The 15,472-nt window shown below is 57.7% G+C and overlaps 2 protein-coding genes across 2 annotated transcripts in view; one reads left to right on the top strand and one right to left on the bottom strand.

The window, feature by feature from the left end:
* The window catches only part of Hcn2 (hyperpolarization activated cyclic nucleotide gated potassium channel 2), a gene marked incomplete in the record, with an annotated part of 19,671 nt that extends 19,003 nt beyond the window's left edge, over positions 1-668 (top strand). Inside the window, 1 exon segment of the mRNA XM_013505311.1 lies at positions 1-668. Coding sequence (XP_013360765.1) covers positions 1-88 — 88 coding nt within the window.
* Positions 669-722: 54 nt separating this feature from the next.
* On the bottom strand, positions 723-13,457 carry Polrmt (polymerase (RNA) mitochondrial (DNA directed)). The gene is made up of 21 exons (XM_005406033.1): positions 13,332-13,457; positions 12,896-12,994; positions 7,864-9,026; positions 7,036-7,166; positions 6,698-6,881; positions 5,393-5,542; positions 5,125-5,289; positions 4,881-5,051; positions 4,526-4,750; positions 3,565-4,353; positions 3,249-3,371; positions 2,969-3,091; positions 2,682-2,861; positions 2,350-2,436; positions 2,153-2,266; positions 2,016-2,068; positions 1,832-1,930; positions 1,248-1,320; positions 1,073-1,164; positions 922-992; positions 723-841 (listed from the first exon to the last, which is right to left on the bottom strand). Exons 1-21 carry the CDS (start codon positions 13,447-13,449, stop codon positions 792-794), a joined length of 4,260 nt encoding a protein of 1,419 aa, XP_005406090.1. The 5' UTR covers positions 13,450-13,457; the 3' UTR covers positions 723-791.
* Positions 13,458-15,472: the final 2,015 nt, after the last annotated feature.

Below are 15,472 nucleotides of genomic sequence, written 5' to 3'. Positions count from 1 at the left end.
GGACCGCAGGGACTCGGCATCACCCAGCGCCACCGGTGGCCTCGACCCGCTGGACTCCGCGCGCTCGCGCCTCTCGTCCAACTTGTGACCCTCGCGCGCCGCCCCGCGGGCCGCCGCCGGGCGGGGCCTCATCCAGACCAAAGCCATGCCCTCCCCGCCCGCCGCGCAGAAGCCATAGAGGGACGTAGGTAGTCGCATCGGACGGGCGGCGGGCAGCCCTCACGCCCGGCTGTCCCCCACTGCCCGAGCCCATCCTCATCGCCCCGCCCCGGCGGCAGCCGCGCCGAACGAGGGGCTCCCTTCACCTCGGTGCCTCAGTTCCCCCTACTGGAGGCGGGGACGGGGCTGGCCCCTGGCCGCGAGGAGATGGCTGCGGAGCCCGCCCGACTGCCCTGGTAGGTGCCCGCCGGCTTCCCGCTGTCCCCACCGTGCTCACGCAATAACCGGCCCGGTCCCCGTCCCACGCGCCCTGCCGCCACCGCCCCTTCCTCCAGCACCGGCATCGGGGGCGGGCATCCCGGCCCGCAGGCGGACGTGGGGGCGAGGCCGGGTCCCCGCCGTCGCGATGAATGTACTGACAGCCGAGGCAGCAGCGCACACCGTGGCCCCCACGCCCCATTAACCCTCGCCCCCATTCCGCGCAATAAACGACAGCACTGGCGCCCGGAGCGCGGCGTCTCATTGCTCAGCAAGGGCCCGCACAGTCCCCCTCACAAAGCAGCTCCGTGGGTGGTGACAGACTTTATTTACACTGTTCATGGGGCGCCCTGGGACAGCGGGCAGGGCCTGCGTCAGCTGAAGAAGTAGGTGGAGCCCTTCACCTGCTCCAGGTCGAAGTCCCCTGTGGAGGGCCAGCCCGTGGGTGAGCAGGCACGCGTGGGAGGGAGGCGCACCCCGCACCCGCACCTCTCTGCCCCGTACCTTTCCGCGGCACGGACCGCAGCGTCTCCAGCAGCTTGGCAGTCTGCGCGGCGTCTGTCCCAGGGTGAGGGCTGGAGGAGGGCAGGGAATGAGGCCGGGCCGAGGGCCGAGGTCGGGGTAGGGTCAGGACTGCGGCAGGGCTGGTGCTCACCTGTCTGCCGAGCAGAAGCGCCGCACCAGGAAGGCAGACAGGTCCTCCAGGATGGGCTGGCTGTGCAGCCTCACGAACTGCTCGCGGCACACCTGTGAAGGCACGAGGGGCGCCTCAGGCGGGCAGGGACCTGGGCAGCACCCGCGGGACACACGTGGGCTGCGGACCAACGCACCTCGTTCATGACGGGGATGTCGCACGCGTGTGTCCAGAAGCAGTCGTGGACAGACACGAAGGTCAAGCCCTTCCTGCAGCACAAGGGGCACCCGTGAAGGGGTGGGGTGCCTCCCCACTCCCCTAGCTCGAACCCTCTGCACCAGCCCCCACAATCTACTAGAAGGGAAGGGTCAGGTGCAGCCCCGCTTGCAGATGCAGTCTCCACCACCCACAGCTGTCCCAGGCCAGAGCCATACGGGTGGGGCACACAGCATCCTGAACCCCAAATAGCCCCATGGATGTTTGGGGCGAGACTGTCCACACGGGCTCCTGGCTCCATAGGGCAGAAACCCAGAGACCTGAGCCCCAGAATGACTTCCCTCTTCCCACGTGCCACGGGGGCCTCGTGGCAGAGACCTCAGGTGTCCCCCTCCCCGGCACCATTACCTCACTGCACTGGGCCTTCGCACACGCACCGCTCCGCGAGACAAGCACGCACAGAGCCCACCCTGGCCTGACCCCGTAAGCAGTGTCCACGTGCTGGCCTTGGCCCGCAGGCATCAGGCCTGGCGTGCCGCGGTGGACAGGGACAGCAGTGCCCACCTGTAGCAGTGCAGGGCTGTGAGCATCATGTGGCAGGAGTCCAGCGAGTGGATAAAGTTGGGCGGGAAACCGTTCTTCTGCCTTAACAAATTGGGCTTCCTGGGGGAGAGGCCGGCCGGGTCGGGGCTGAGCGGGGCTGGGCCAGCGCCCCCCGCCCCCTCTCCCAGCCGGGGGCCCCACTCACTGGCTGGCATCCACGGAGCTGTTCCAGGTGATGCTCTGGAGGCCGCCTCTGATCTGCAGGTGGGGTGGGCAGTGGGACCATGAGCCCTATACAGCTCGGGGACAGCAGCAAAAAGGGGTGCACAGAGGTTCACGTACCACCAGCTTGGACTCCTGATGATAGGGCTGAACAATGGGGACGCCCAGGGGTGTCACCCACTCCACGGCCGAGCCGGCTTGGGCGATTAGCCGGGCACTCTGGGTCAGCCAGTGCTGTGAGACACAGGCGCCGGCTCAGTCCGTCCTCATGAGGCCAGGGCTGAGCAGGGTGTGGCAGACGGGACGCGGGGACACACCTGGATGGTCCGGGTGCCTGCGAACATCTCCTGGAGGCTCTTGAAGACCAGGTGCACAAGGTACTGGGAGGCCTCCCACACGAAGACCTGGGGACAGCGTGGTGTCCACACCTGCGCTTCCCATGCCCAGCCTGGAGCAGTGGCCAGGGAACCCCTTCCCCAGCCAGTCCCAAAGCAGGGGCCCATGAGACCCAGGACCCCACCATTCCTGGAGTGGTAGGAGGCCACAGGACCCTCTACCGCCAGAGTGGGGAGCACTGCGGCCATGTTCAGTGAGGGAACGAGGCCTGGGATGGGGATGGGACAGAGCGGGCTGGGCTGAGGCCTCACACCTGCGGGAAGTCTCTGATCTCACGGAGGCGCTTCTCAATCTGCAGGCGCCCGCCGTAAATGGTGACACCATAGACCACGGTCATGACCGTCTGCTTCACTACCTTTCGGCTGATGAAGCCCTCCAGCACCTGGGCCACCTTCAGGCCCTGCTGTGCGTCCTGAGTACGGAACACCTCCACCTGTGGCAGCGGGCGGTCAGTGCCATGAGGGAGGGGAGTCCCAGCCTCCTGTCTCACCCCCACCTAGGGTCGAGTTCCACGTCCTGATGGGCTGTGAGGCCACCCACCTGTGCGGCCACCCCACTGTACACATCCTGCGGCTCATCTGCGGGCATCAAGTTGACAGAGGCAGCACCCACGCTGTCACGGCCCAAGGCGGCGTAATGCTGCAGGCCATTGCAGGAGCCATCCTGTGTGGGGACAACCGTGAGCCCAACAACCCTCCCCTTTGTCTGTCTGTCCCCTACCATGTAGGGAACTGGAGGACACATGCAAACATGGGGGTCCCCACAGCCAGACTCCCTCCCACCCAGGACACAACTGTGGAGCCCTGTTGTGGGTACCCACCTGGTGAACGGGCAGGTGGGAGACATAGGCCGTGGGGTCTGGGGACCGCACAGCCCGGGCCACCTCCATGCAGCAGGCCAGAGTCTGCCAGGGGTCCTCAGCCTCCATCCACCACTTCCGGCCCTGCAGGGGAGTGGGGGAAGCCGGGACCAGGCTGTGGGACAGGCCCAGGGGACACAAGCAGAGGAAAGGGACCCAAAGGGACTGGGCTGGACATATGCCCGAGTGTGGAGCAGGGGACAGGATGCCAGAGTGGATGAGGGGCCCCAAGGCACAGAGAGGAAGAGACAGAGACGGGAGTGGGAGTCCAGCGCACCGTCATGGGCCGGTCAGCTGAGTCCAGGATGTCATCCATCATGGTGTTGGCAAAGGCCAGGCGGGCGTGCAGTGGCTCGCGCTTCTTGAGCCCAGTGAGGTTGACCAGGTGGATCTTGAGCCAGCTGAGGCCGTGGGGGCCGAGTGGGCGGCCCTGGGCGAACTCCAGCAGGGCACGTGCCAGGTCGCTCCCCAGGTGGTTGAAGTGGGGTGGGCAGGGGTAAGTGCGGCCACGGAAGTCCATGTTGTGCGGCAGCCAGAAGACTCGGTGCCGCAGGTGCTGGGCCAGCGACAGGCGGTACAGAGCCTCCTGCCGCAGCCCGTGCATCTCACGGGCAACCTTCAGACAGCGGGCCACCTCCTGCCGCAGCTGGGCCTTGCGGTCCGGCGGGGCATTGCGCAGCAGGTGGTCCAGGGGCGGGCGTGGCGCCTCAGAGGTGGGTGGTGGGACGCCCAGGCGGGCGCAGCCCTTGTTGTGGAAGACCTCCAGCACCAGGTCCAGCACGCGCCCATTGACACGCCAGGCACAGTTGCCCAGCTGCGTGACGGTGTCCAGGGCTCCGTGCAGCGCAGCGGGCGTGCAGCTCTCCAGCAGGTGCTGGTGCTGCAGCGTGCCCTCCACGGAGCGCATCAGCTTGGTGGGGCTCAGCAGGAAGCCTCCAGCCTGAGACGAGGTCCAGGGCAATGGGGGGCACAGCATGGGCATGTCGGCCGCCTCAAAGATCAGCATGGGTTCTGCAGCATCCTCCAGCAGCTGGATGAAGGCCGGATGCGGCCTCAGGAGGCCAATCTAGGGGAGCAGACAGGCAGTAAGACCCCAACTCATACTGCCTACTGCTATGTACCAACCAAGAACGAGGTAGAAATGGAGGAACATCGCCTACAGATGCAAAGGGATCCCTGGGCATGGGGTCCTCCAGCCTTGCAACCCCACGGCTGGGGAGGGCCCTGGCCCCACACACCTGGCGAATGCCACGGAAGGTGTACACATGATATAGCACTGGGACCGGGTGGGAGGAGCTCTGGGGTGGGGCCAGGCTGGGTGGCAGCTGCACTGACTGCACCAGGATCTCCAACAGCAGCTTGCCCAGCGGCAGGAGCTCCATCATGGGCCAGAGCTGTGGCGGCGGGGGCTCAGGCAGCCCCAGCGTCTCCCAGTACTGCCGCGGCAGGCAGGGATCGGCCACCTGTGGGGAGGACAAGTCAGGCCTCGGGCCCAGGCACCCACAGCACCCAGTTCACACCTGGGGAAACTGAGATCTGGGCTTCTATGCCTCTCTGCAAAGTAGGGGAGAAAGAAGGGAGAGAGGGTGGCACCTGGGTGTCACAGGCAAGCAGCTGCAGGTACTGCGTATACCGCTGCTCCAGCGCCTGCAGCTGGCCTCGGCGCTGTCTCTGCTGCACAATGTGCCGCTGGAAAGTCTGCATGGCCAGCCGGTGCACCACATGCACGAACGGCTCACCCTGGGCAGGCAGCGCGAACAGGAGCTGGGGGCACAGGCGGCGGCATTAGCAGCTGCCCGCCCCAGTCCTGCCCCCACCCCCAGGCACGGGGCGCCACCTGTATGAGCATCTCCACCAGCTGGTCCTCAGGCAGCACGCACAGGAAGGGGTAGAGCGTGAGCCGCCCCTGGCACGTCACCTGAGCCAGGTTGGCCTTGGTTGCCTGCAGCTGGTTGTGCAGCTCAGCCTCCCACGTCCTCCGCAGGGTCTCCAGGGTCTTCCGCTGCGGGGGTCAGGGATGTGGCTGGTCACCCAAGCACACAGGCCAGTGGGGACAGTGTCCCATCTGGACCTCATGGGACCTGGCGCACAGAGCCCACCCTTACCGCCGCAAGGGTCTCCTGGGTCGGTGACAAGACCTTCTCCACGGATTCCACTTGAACCTTGCCGGCCAGCTCTACCTTCAGCTGCTCCTGGAACATGGCCTGCAGCGTCTCCAGCGGGAGGTGCAGCTTTGGGTAGGACACAGGGCCGTCCTGTGGGGGCAGCAGGAGGTGACCCAAGGATGCACTCAGCTTGCCCAGACTCTGTGGTCACAGCCCTACCTCCTGCCAGTGACACTGGTCTGCTGCCCACAGGGTCAGAGTCGGGCTGCAGTTCTTTGTGTCCTTGGATGTTGGATATTTTCTTTGCAGACCTGGTGTGGCATGGATGCGTAGCCTTCCAAAAGCAGACAAGCTACAAACAGGGATAAGAGCTGCATGTGGTGGCACCTGCCTGTGATCTCAGCACTCGGGAGGCTGAGGCAGGAGGACTGCCATGAGTTCATGGCCAGCCTGCACTGCAAATCAAGATCCTATCTCAAAAAAAAAAAAAAAAAAGGGTAGGGGGTACAAAAAGCCAGGCATGGTTACACATGCCTCTAATCCCAGCACGCAGGAGGCTGAGATAGGAGGATCACCAACAGTTTGGGGCCATGTTCATTACATAGTGAGTTCAAGGCCAGCCTCAACCACATCTGTCTTCTCAAGAGTGTACACATCTGTCCATAGCAGCCAGAAGGTGAATTCAGCCCAGGTCCGTCCAGACTGGAATATTACTCAGCCAGGATGAGAGCACAGCTGTGATACTCGCCCCAACACGGACAGACCTTGGGAACACTGTGCTCAGTGACAGGTGCCAGACACAGAGGACACACAGCGTAGGCTTCACAGACAGGAAACACTCAGCACAGGTGACTCCAGAGACGGGAAGTAGCCTCGTGGGTGCCAGGACTGGAGAGGGGACGGGCAACTCTCATGGGGACAGGCTTCCTTTGGAGTGAGGGAACACTGTGGACCCAGGCAGAAGTGGTAGCTCCAGGGCTGGGTGAGCACACCCACACCCTCTGAGGTATACTACTCTGGAAAGGGTGGGCTATCAGGGCTGTGAAAGCTACCTCAAGAACAGAAACCCTGGAGCCACCCACCTGGTGGCCCCTGGATGTTGCCCACTGGCTCCTGAGGTTCACACCCCGCCCACCCCCACCCCTGCCCCACTCCAGGCTGAGACCGGCTCTGGCTCCTCGAATGTGCATGAAGCGGGGAGAAACCCAGAGCTGGTGGCGGCCAGGGGGACCCAAGGGCAGGGTGGCCTGGGTGTGCTGCAGCAGGGCTGCCACTCTGCCTGGGCACAGCCTCTGCCCAGCTCACCTTGGCATAGATTTCCCTGAGCAGCGCGGAAGTGTTGACCTGCGGTGAGGGCTGTGGTGGGCAGAAGTCGGGCTTGGCCTTGAGCACAGCCCGCAGCAGGGCAGCCCTCTCCTCACTGGACAGGGTCTCCTCCAAGAACAGCTGCTCCAGCTGCAGGCCATCCTGGGCCATCTGCTCCAGACACCTTTGGGCAAGAAGGAGCACACACGGGATGGGGCACGCTGACGTCTTCATGCACAAAGCCCACCCCACGGGACCTTGTGCCCACCTCCCACGTCTCACCCTGCAGGTCTAGATGAGCACACTGTGCCCCCGGGGCACAGCGGGCGTCCACCTACCTTTGGATGGTGGTGACATCCTGGTCTACCCGCCCCATGCACTGCAGGATGGAGGCATAGGACAGCAGGTCTGGGGTGAAGCCGCTGTATTTCATCATGGTCAGCACAGACACTAGCTCTTGGTAGGAGCCCTGGGGACACCATGCCAAGGTGAGGGTCCCAGGGACGGTCCAAGTTCCCTCACCTCTGCTCCCTCCAACCACTGATTTACGGTGGGGAACTGGGCCAGTTAAGTGGACAGATGGGTCCACCTAACATCGCCAAGAGGTACATATCCCTCAGGGGCAGCAAGCACTTGTTATTTTTTGAGCTGGGTGTGGTAGTGCACAACTATAACCTCAGCATTCTGGAGGCTGAGGCGGGAGGATCACCACAAGTTCGAGGCCAGCGTGGGCTACATAGTGAGTTCAAGGACAGCCTGAACTACATGGTGAGTGAGGCACTATTTCAAAAAATAAAGAACAAAAAAAACCAAGCAAACAAATAAAGAAGTTTGGATAGGACAAGCCAGAAGAAAACCCAGTAACATGGGAGCAGAATCTTTCCTTTTTGATCATTTTCAAAATTTCCTGTGACATATTTGAAAAACCTAAAGTAATTATCATTGTAATGAACAAAGGATTTGTGATGAGGCTCGCCTGTCATCCTAGTCATTTGGGAGGCCGAGGCAAGAAAAGCCCAAGTTCAAGCTCAGCCAGGACAAATTTCTGACTTAATGAAATCTTGTCTCAAAACAAACAGAAAACTCCAAAGGACTTAACTTTGGGGCCACAAGGCAAGGGTGGGCAGGGACAGGGCAGGTGTCATCCTATCCCTCGAGGCCCTCACCTGTCGAGCCCAGCCAAGCATGACGGTATTGTACATGGCCTGGGTGAGCAAGTACTGCTTGTGCAGCTCGGCGAGGTGGCTGACCAGCATGTGGTGGGCGAGGGCCACCTGCCCACTGGCCAGGCAGCATTCGAGGAAGACCTGAAGCCTTTGTTGCTGTGCCTGCTGCTCCAGGGTCAGTTTCGGCAGGGCCTGAGCGCTGCTGCTGCTCGGCTTCAGGGAGGCTGCCCACGGCTGCGAGGGCACCCACTCCTCCCAGGTGCCCTGCACGAGCTCCGGTGCAGGCCCTTTCCTCCTGTGTTTCTTGCTGGCCTGCTGCTTGCTCACCAGCTGGGGCTCAGCAAGTGGCGGCTTGGCCATGGCCACATGCTTGGCCTTGGGTGTGGCTGTGGATGTGGCTGAGGGCTTGGCCTGGGCCTTGGATGCAGCCACAGATGTGGCTTCCGGGTTGGGCTTGGGTGCAGCCGTAGACGTGGCCGTGGGCTTGGGGTTGGCCTTGGATGCAGCCATAGACGTGGCCGTGGGCTTGGGGTTGGCCTTGGGTGCAGCCGGAGACGTGGGCTTGGGGTTGGCCTTGGGTGCAGCCGTGGACGTGGCCGTGGGCTTGGGGTTGGCCTTGGATGCAGCCGTAGACGTGGCCGTGGGCTTGGGGTTGGCCTTGGGTGCAGCCGTGGACGTGGACGTGGGCTTGGGGTTGGCCTTGGGTGCAGCCGTGGGCTTGGGGTTGGCCTTGGGTGCAGCTGTTGACCTGGTCGTAGGCTTGGCCGTGGCCATGGGTGAAGCCATGGTCATGGATGTAGCTGTGGCTGTGGCCGCAGACTTGGCTGTAGCCGTGGCCACAGTTTTGGTGGGGGGCTTGTCTGTGGCCATGGGCTTGGCTTTGCCCTTGGACTTAGCCTTGACCTTAGGCTTGAACTTGGGGATCGGGAACTGACCGTGCACCTGCAGCTTCTCCTGCAGTAACTTCTGCCGCTTCTGTAGCACCTGCTGGTCCTGGTCCAGCCTCTTTGCCCAGCCCCTGCTGATCTTTAGCTGGGACTTCACAGGTGGCGGGGTGCCACCAGCCCTGCCACTGTCAGCTGGGACTCGAGCTACCTCCACCCTCTTCACTGTCACTTCGGATACACTCTCCGCCTGCAGCTGCCGCACCCGGGCCTCCAGCACTGAGGAGAGGGGAGGGGGGGACCTGCTCAGTGCCAGAACACACACTCCAGCAGCGAGAGCCATGGAGGCCACATCTGGCTTCCTGGCATGGACCAGACATCACGCTTACACCCCCCACTCGCTTGGGGCCTCTCCACGAAGAGCCTAGATCAGCTCTGCAGTCCTCCTGAGCGAGCATGACCTAGCTGCAGTCCTCCTGAGCGAGCATGACCGCGTCTCTCCATCACCACCCCCACTTTCTCCAGGTGCCCAGGCTCAGCCCCTGGCACCTCCCACACCTCTCCATGCCAGACCTTGATCCTGGTCTCCCCCTCAAGCGCTTCACTCCAGCTCTGCCTGTTTCACTCTGCTCCCTCAGGGCCTCTGCAACGTGCATTGCCTCTCTCTGAACACTCAGCAGACCCTAGCTGCCTATTCCCAGTCTTGACTGCAGCACGCTGACCGCGGCCTTGCCTGGTTCATCCTCCCACCGCTTCTTTGCATCCTCACTGCGCTGTTCTGCACCACCACAGAGAATGCCCACTGGCCAGTGCTGAGCCTCTGCTCCTGGGAGATGGGCAAGCCAGGCTCCTGTGTCCTCCAGTCACTTTTCTTTTTTGGTCTTTTTGAGACAGGGTCTCGCTATGCAGTTCAGGCTGGCCTTGAACTCACAGTGATCCTCCTGCCTCAGCCTCCTGAGTGCTGGGATTACAGGCGTGCACCACCATGCCCAGCCCTCCCGTCACTTTTTGTTGCTGTTGTTTTTTGGGATTTTTTGAGGCAGGTTCTTTCTAGGTAGCCCAGGCTGGCCTCAAACTTGTGATCCACATGCCTCAGCCTCCCAAGTGCTAGGATTAGAGGTGTACCTCAACGCACCCAGCTCCAATCATGTTTTTACCAAGTGACCAATACATAGCTCTGCTTTTGCATTTTTCTTTTTTTTGGGCGGAGGGTACCAGGAATCGAACTCAGGACCTCGTGCTTGCCAGACAGGCACTTGTGCCACCGAGCTATATCCCCGGCTCCTGGGTTTCTCTTTAAAGATCCCTTCTTGCCAAGCATGGCGGCACATGCCTGTAGCCCTAGTACTTGGGAGACTGAGGCAAGAGGCTCACCTTGAGTTTGAGGCGAGACTGGGCTACATAGTGAGTTGAAAGTAAGTCTGTACTACATAGCCAAACTGGTTTTTTAGGGTATTTTATCGCCACACTGTTTTTTTAAAAAAGAGATTAAAATTAATTTTTAAGAGGGGCATGGTTGCCGGGCGTGGTGGTGCACGCCTGTAATCTCAGCACTCAGGAGGCTGAGGCAGGAGGATCGTTGAGAGTTCGAGGCCAGCCTGAGCTACAAAGTGAGCTCAGGGTCAGCCTGAACTGCTTAGTGAGACCCTGTCTCAAAAAGACCAAAAAAAAAAAAAGAGGGGCATGGTGGCATATTCCTATAATACCAGCACTCAGCTGAGGCAGGAGGACTGTTTCAAGTTCAAAGCCAGCCTGGGTTCCATAGTGAGTTCTAGGTCAGCTGAACTACATAGTGAGACCCTCTCTCAAAAAACAAGAAAAAAAAAAATTAGTTTTTTAAAAAGCCCTTCTTTAGTATATCACACCATTTGTTGATGGGGAACTCATGACCTACAGCTCTGGCACTCATGTGTGAATGGAGTTGGTCTAACAACTCCATTTTCTCCTGAAGGATTGAACGTCAGTGCTTCACACAGGGCCCATTCTGAACAGCAAGTTTGCTGGGTGTGGTGGTGCAGCCCTGTAGTCCCAGCACTTAGAAGGCTAAAGCAGGAGGATCACTGTAAGTTTGAGGCCAGCCTAGGCTACACAGTGAGTTCAAGGCCAGCCTGAATTACATAGTGAGTCCTTGTACCAAAATACCAAAACCAGGCCAAGTGTGGTGACACACCCCTGTAATCCCAGCTCTAAGGAGCCTGAGGCAGGAGGATCACTGCGAATTTGAGGCCAACATGAGCTACATAATGAGTTCAAGGCCAGCCTGCACTACATAGTGAGACCCTGTTTAAAAAAAACAAAACCAAAAAACACCAAAACAAACCAGCAAGATCACTACAAGGCACAAACATGCAAGAAACTTGGCACTAAACATTCACATCAGGGGCTGGAGATTTAGCTCAGCAGCACAGCGCCTGCCTGGCAAGCGCAAGGTCCTGGGTTCGATTTCCAGTACCGGTAAAAAAAAAACAAAAAAAAATTCACATCAGCCAGGTGCGGTGATGCACAACTATAATCCCAGCACTTAGGAGGCTGAGGCAGGAGGATCGCCATGAGTTTGAGGCCAGTCAGGGCTACCAAGTGAGTTTGAGCCAGTTTGCACCTAGTGAGACCCTGTCTCAAAGAAAAAAAAAAAGAAACAAAAAACGAAAAGAAAGGAAAAAAAAACATGCCACATAAAGGACCCCTTGTTTATATCTAAGCTGAGGGAATGCAGGCTAGCACCTCGTGGCCTGGGAATGGTGTGGCGATCAAGTTGCCCTTCTGTGCACGCTTGCAAGGCATGGTTTCCAGGTTACACACCAGCTTGGGTGGGCAGGTGGGCGCGCAAACACAGAATCCTAGAACAGTAAGATCCAACTATACCTGCTCTCCTCTCCACCTCCTCACCTGGACCCCAGCCCATCTGCCCTGCACTCAGCCATGCTGGCAGTTGATGGCCAGCACTGAGAAGGGCTTGGGCCAGATTTGTTGCAATGAAATGAAAAAATAATAGTGGTTTTGGCCCTCAGAGTACTCCAAATCTCAGGTCACATCTTTAGGAAAAAAGGGTGGAAGGCATGGAGAAGGGAATGAGGTAGATCTGCTACAGATTTCTCTAGGGGAGGTAACAACTGAGCAGAGGCGTGGGAGGTGAGAGACACCAGCTTTATGGGGAGCGGGGCAGAAGCTGGTGCAAAGGCCTTGGCGTAGAAATGGCTCATCCCTCTCTCAGTACAGAGGCCAGTTTTGGCTGCTGCAGAAGGTGGGTTTGTGGCCCACAGAGTGGGGAGTTGTTTTTCTGCTGAGGAGGGGACAAAACTGGAGAATATATGTTTGGGACGTCCCTCTGGTTAGATGATGAGTTTGGGCCTTGCTGTAAAACAAGTAGGCAGATAAGACAGGGAATATGGCTGCTGAAGGTGGAAGGTGACTCCACCTCTCTTTGCTCTCATATGTTAGACTTTTCTATGATTTTCTATAATAACAAGCTCTTTTTTTTTTTTCTTTTGTCTTTTTAACACAGGGTCTCGATAGGCAGTTCAAGCTGCCCTTGAGCTCACTTTGTAGCCCAGGCTGGTCTCGAACTCGCAACAATCCTCCTGCCTCAGCCTCCTGAGTGCTGGGATTACAGGGATTACAAGCTCCTTCCACGCCCCGCCCTCCCCGGCCAACATCCTGGACTTAGAATATGGGCAGGAAGGGGAATCAAGATGCTGGACACTGGCCTGGACAAGGAGGAAGCACAAAGACACCAAGCCTCCCTCTGACCACAGGCCCTTGGCCACCTTGTCAGCTAGATTTGCTCACCCAACTTTCACAACAGAGATCAGCAGTTGAGGGTTCAAGTCTGAGCTCTGCACGTGTAGCTACACATGCCCCTCGGGCTAATTCAGAGCCCCAACCTACAAGAAGGAGCGCCAGTGGGATTGCGGAGTGGGAGAATCAAGAGCTCGGAGCCAGCTTGGCACACGGCAAGAGCCAGGAGGACACACGTGGGATGCCTGATCAGTCAGTGCCAACCTATGTCACCACCCCAGCTGAGCCTGGGGGCCAGACCCTGGGCCTCAGGGTCGTCTCTCATACTAGGAAGCCTGCTCCCTCCTCGTGGGGTCACCGTGGAGACCCAGAGGGTGACCCCAGCATAGGATGGAGCTTCAGCCCCTACTCACCCTCCAGCAGTTCTACACGGCCCCAGTCCTTCTGGCGCTCTTGTTCACAGGGGCTGGCGGACGAGTTCATCCTGGGGCCCCAGAGGCCACCGAGGATCCCTGGGGAGAGAAAAAGGAGGCTGAGCGCGCCTAGGGCTCCTTCGTGAACGAACTGCAGCGTCCAAGAGCAAAGGGGCCCTAAAGTTAGCGGGAACCAGCAGCTGTCAAGGGGCCAGGGGCTTTGGACCAAGTCAGACGTCAGCGTCCCCGCGGCGCGGACCCCCTCGGGAGGCGGGGCTGGGAGGCGCGGGTCCAGTCCGCGGCTTTCCCCGGGCTCTTCAGGGTAAAGGGCAAAGGTTGGGAGATCACGGGCCACGGAAGCCGAAGGTCACAACCGTGAGGCAGAAGACGGAGAGGCGAAGAGTCGCCCCAGGCCACGGGACCTGGGCGAGGTTACCTTCTTTGGCCATGGCGCAGGGGCGGCCCGAGGACCGCAGCGCCCTGCTCAGCTCCGCCGCGCCGCGGCCCCAGCGCAGGGCAGCCATGCTGCCTGCCTGGGCGCCTGCCCCGCGCATGCGCGTGCGCCGCCTGCCGGGAGTTGTGGTTCAGAGGCCGATGGGAGCTGCGAAGGGTCACTTGGGCCGGAAGTGTGCCGCCAGAACCACAACTCCCAGGAGGCAGCCGGGCCAGAGAAAGCAAGGCTTTCGCTAGAGAAGCCTTCTGATTGGTTTTTCCCTGTGCACAAGGAGAGGGCTGAACCTCTGTTGCCTTGGCAATTTGGGTGCATCTAAGGCCGCCTTTGGAAGATCGAGAATCTGTTTTCAGTTTTCTTTTTTTTTTGGGTTTTTTTTTTAAAGCATACTCACCTGGGAGATTGAGGAGTACATCAGAAAATGGAAAGACATCCTTGTTCTTCTATAGGAAGAACCGATGTAGTGAAAATGGTCATACTTCCAAAATTGTTATATAGATTTAATGCAATCCCAATCAAAATACCAAAAGTATATCTTACAGAATTACAGAAAACAGTCCTAAAATTCATTTGGAATCAGAAGAGACCTAGAATAGCAAATGCAATTCCGAACAACAAGGGCAAGGCAGGGCGCATCACAATCCCTGACTTAAATTATACTACAAAGCTACTATGATAAAAATAACATAGTACTGGCAAAAACAGACCTACGGGTCAATGGAACAGATTAGTAGATGCAGAAACAACTCCAGATACATTCAGCCACCTTATCTTTGACAAAGGTGCCAAATACGTTCACCGGAAGAAAGAAAGCCTCTTTAATAAATGGTGCTGGAAAAACTGGCTTTCTACATTCTGAAGATTAAAATTAAACTCATATGTCTCACCATGCACTAAACTAAAATTGACATGGATCAAAGATCTAAACATTAAAATACTCAGACCAAGGAGGCTGAGGCAGGATTGCCATGCATTTGAGGCCAGCCTGGGCTACATAAGCGAGTTCAAGGCCAGCCTGCACTACATAGCAAGACCTTGTCTATAAATAAATAAATAAATGTTAGAACAGAGACACTAAATCTGCTAGAAGATAGAACAGGCAGAACTCTCGAAGACATTGTGGAGGGAACCCTGATCACACAGAATATACCACGAAGAATCAACAACTGGGATCTCATCTTTTTTTTTTTTTGGTTTTTCTCCGGTACCGGGAACTGAACTCATGACCTCGCGCTTGCCAGGCAGGCGCTTTGCCGCTGAGCTAAATCCCCAGACCCTGGGATCTCATCTTATTAAACAGTTTTTGCACAGCCGGAGAAACCACCAACAGAGCGACGGGACAACCCATAGTGTCGGAAGAAATTTTTCCAAGCTGTTCCTCAGACAGAGGATGACTATCAAGAATGTATACAGAACTCAAAAACATCAGACCCCCCCCAAATTCAAAGACCCAAGCCAAAAATGGGCATCTGAGATAAATAGGCACTTCTCAGATGAAGAAGTACAAATGGCAAATAAATATATGATAAAATGTTCAACATCACTGGTCATTTGAGAGATGTAAATTAAAACAACACTGAGATTCCACCTCACCCCAGAAAGAACGGCTATCATCAAGAAATCAACCAGTAACAAATGCTGGTGAGGAAGTAAGGGAAAAGAACCCTCTCCACTGCTGGGGGGGAGTGTAAACAGGCATTTCCTGAGTATTTTCCTCATTCACTCACTCAAAAAACTAAAACTAGAGATTCCATTAGATACAGCTATTCCCCTTTTTGGTATCTTCATGAAAGAATTAAAAGCATCATGCCACAGCAATATATGCACATCCATGTTTATAGTGGAACAGTTTGTAATAGCTAAAACTTGGAAACAGTTCAAATGCCCATCAACCAATAAAGAAGATATGGGGTTTTTTATACAATGGACTACTACTCTGCCATAAAGAATGATAAGCTTGAGATATTTCTAGCTAAATGGATGTACCTTGAGTACATTTTTTTTTTTTTTGATACTTGGAATTGAACTCAGGATCTCGTGCTTGCCAGGCAGGCACTGTGCCACTGAGCTATATCCCCAGCACCTTGAGTCCATACTTTTAAGTGAAATGAATCAGACACATATGT

This window comes from Chinchilla lanigera, unplaced genomic scaffold (assembly GCF_000276665.1).
Source record: "Chinchilla lanigera isolate Chin_1 unplaced genomic scaffold, ChiLan1.0 scaffold00094, whole genome shotgun sequence".
NCBI classification, from domain to species: domain Eukaryota; kingdom Metazoa; phylum Chordata; class Mammalia; order Rodentia; family Chinchillidae; genus Chinchilla; species Chinchilla lanigera.
The sequence above is the reverse complement of the archived record's forward strand: the minus strand, read 5'-3'. Positions and strand labels throughout refer to the sequence as shown.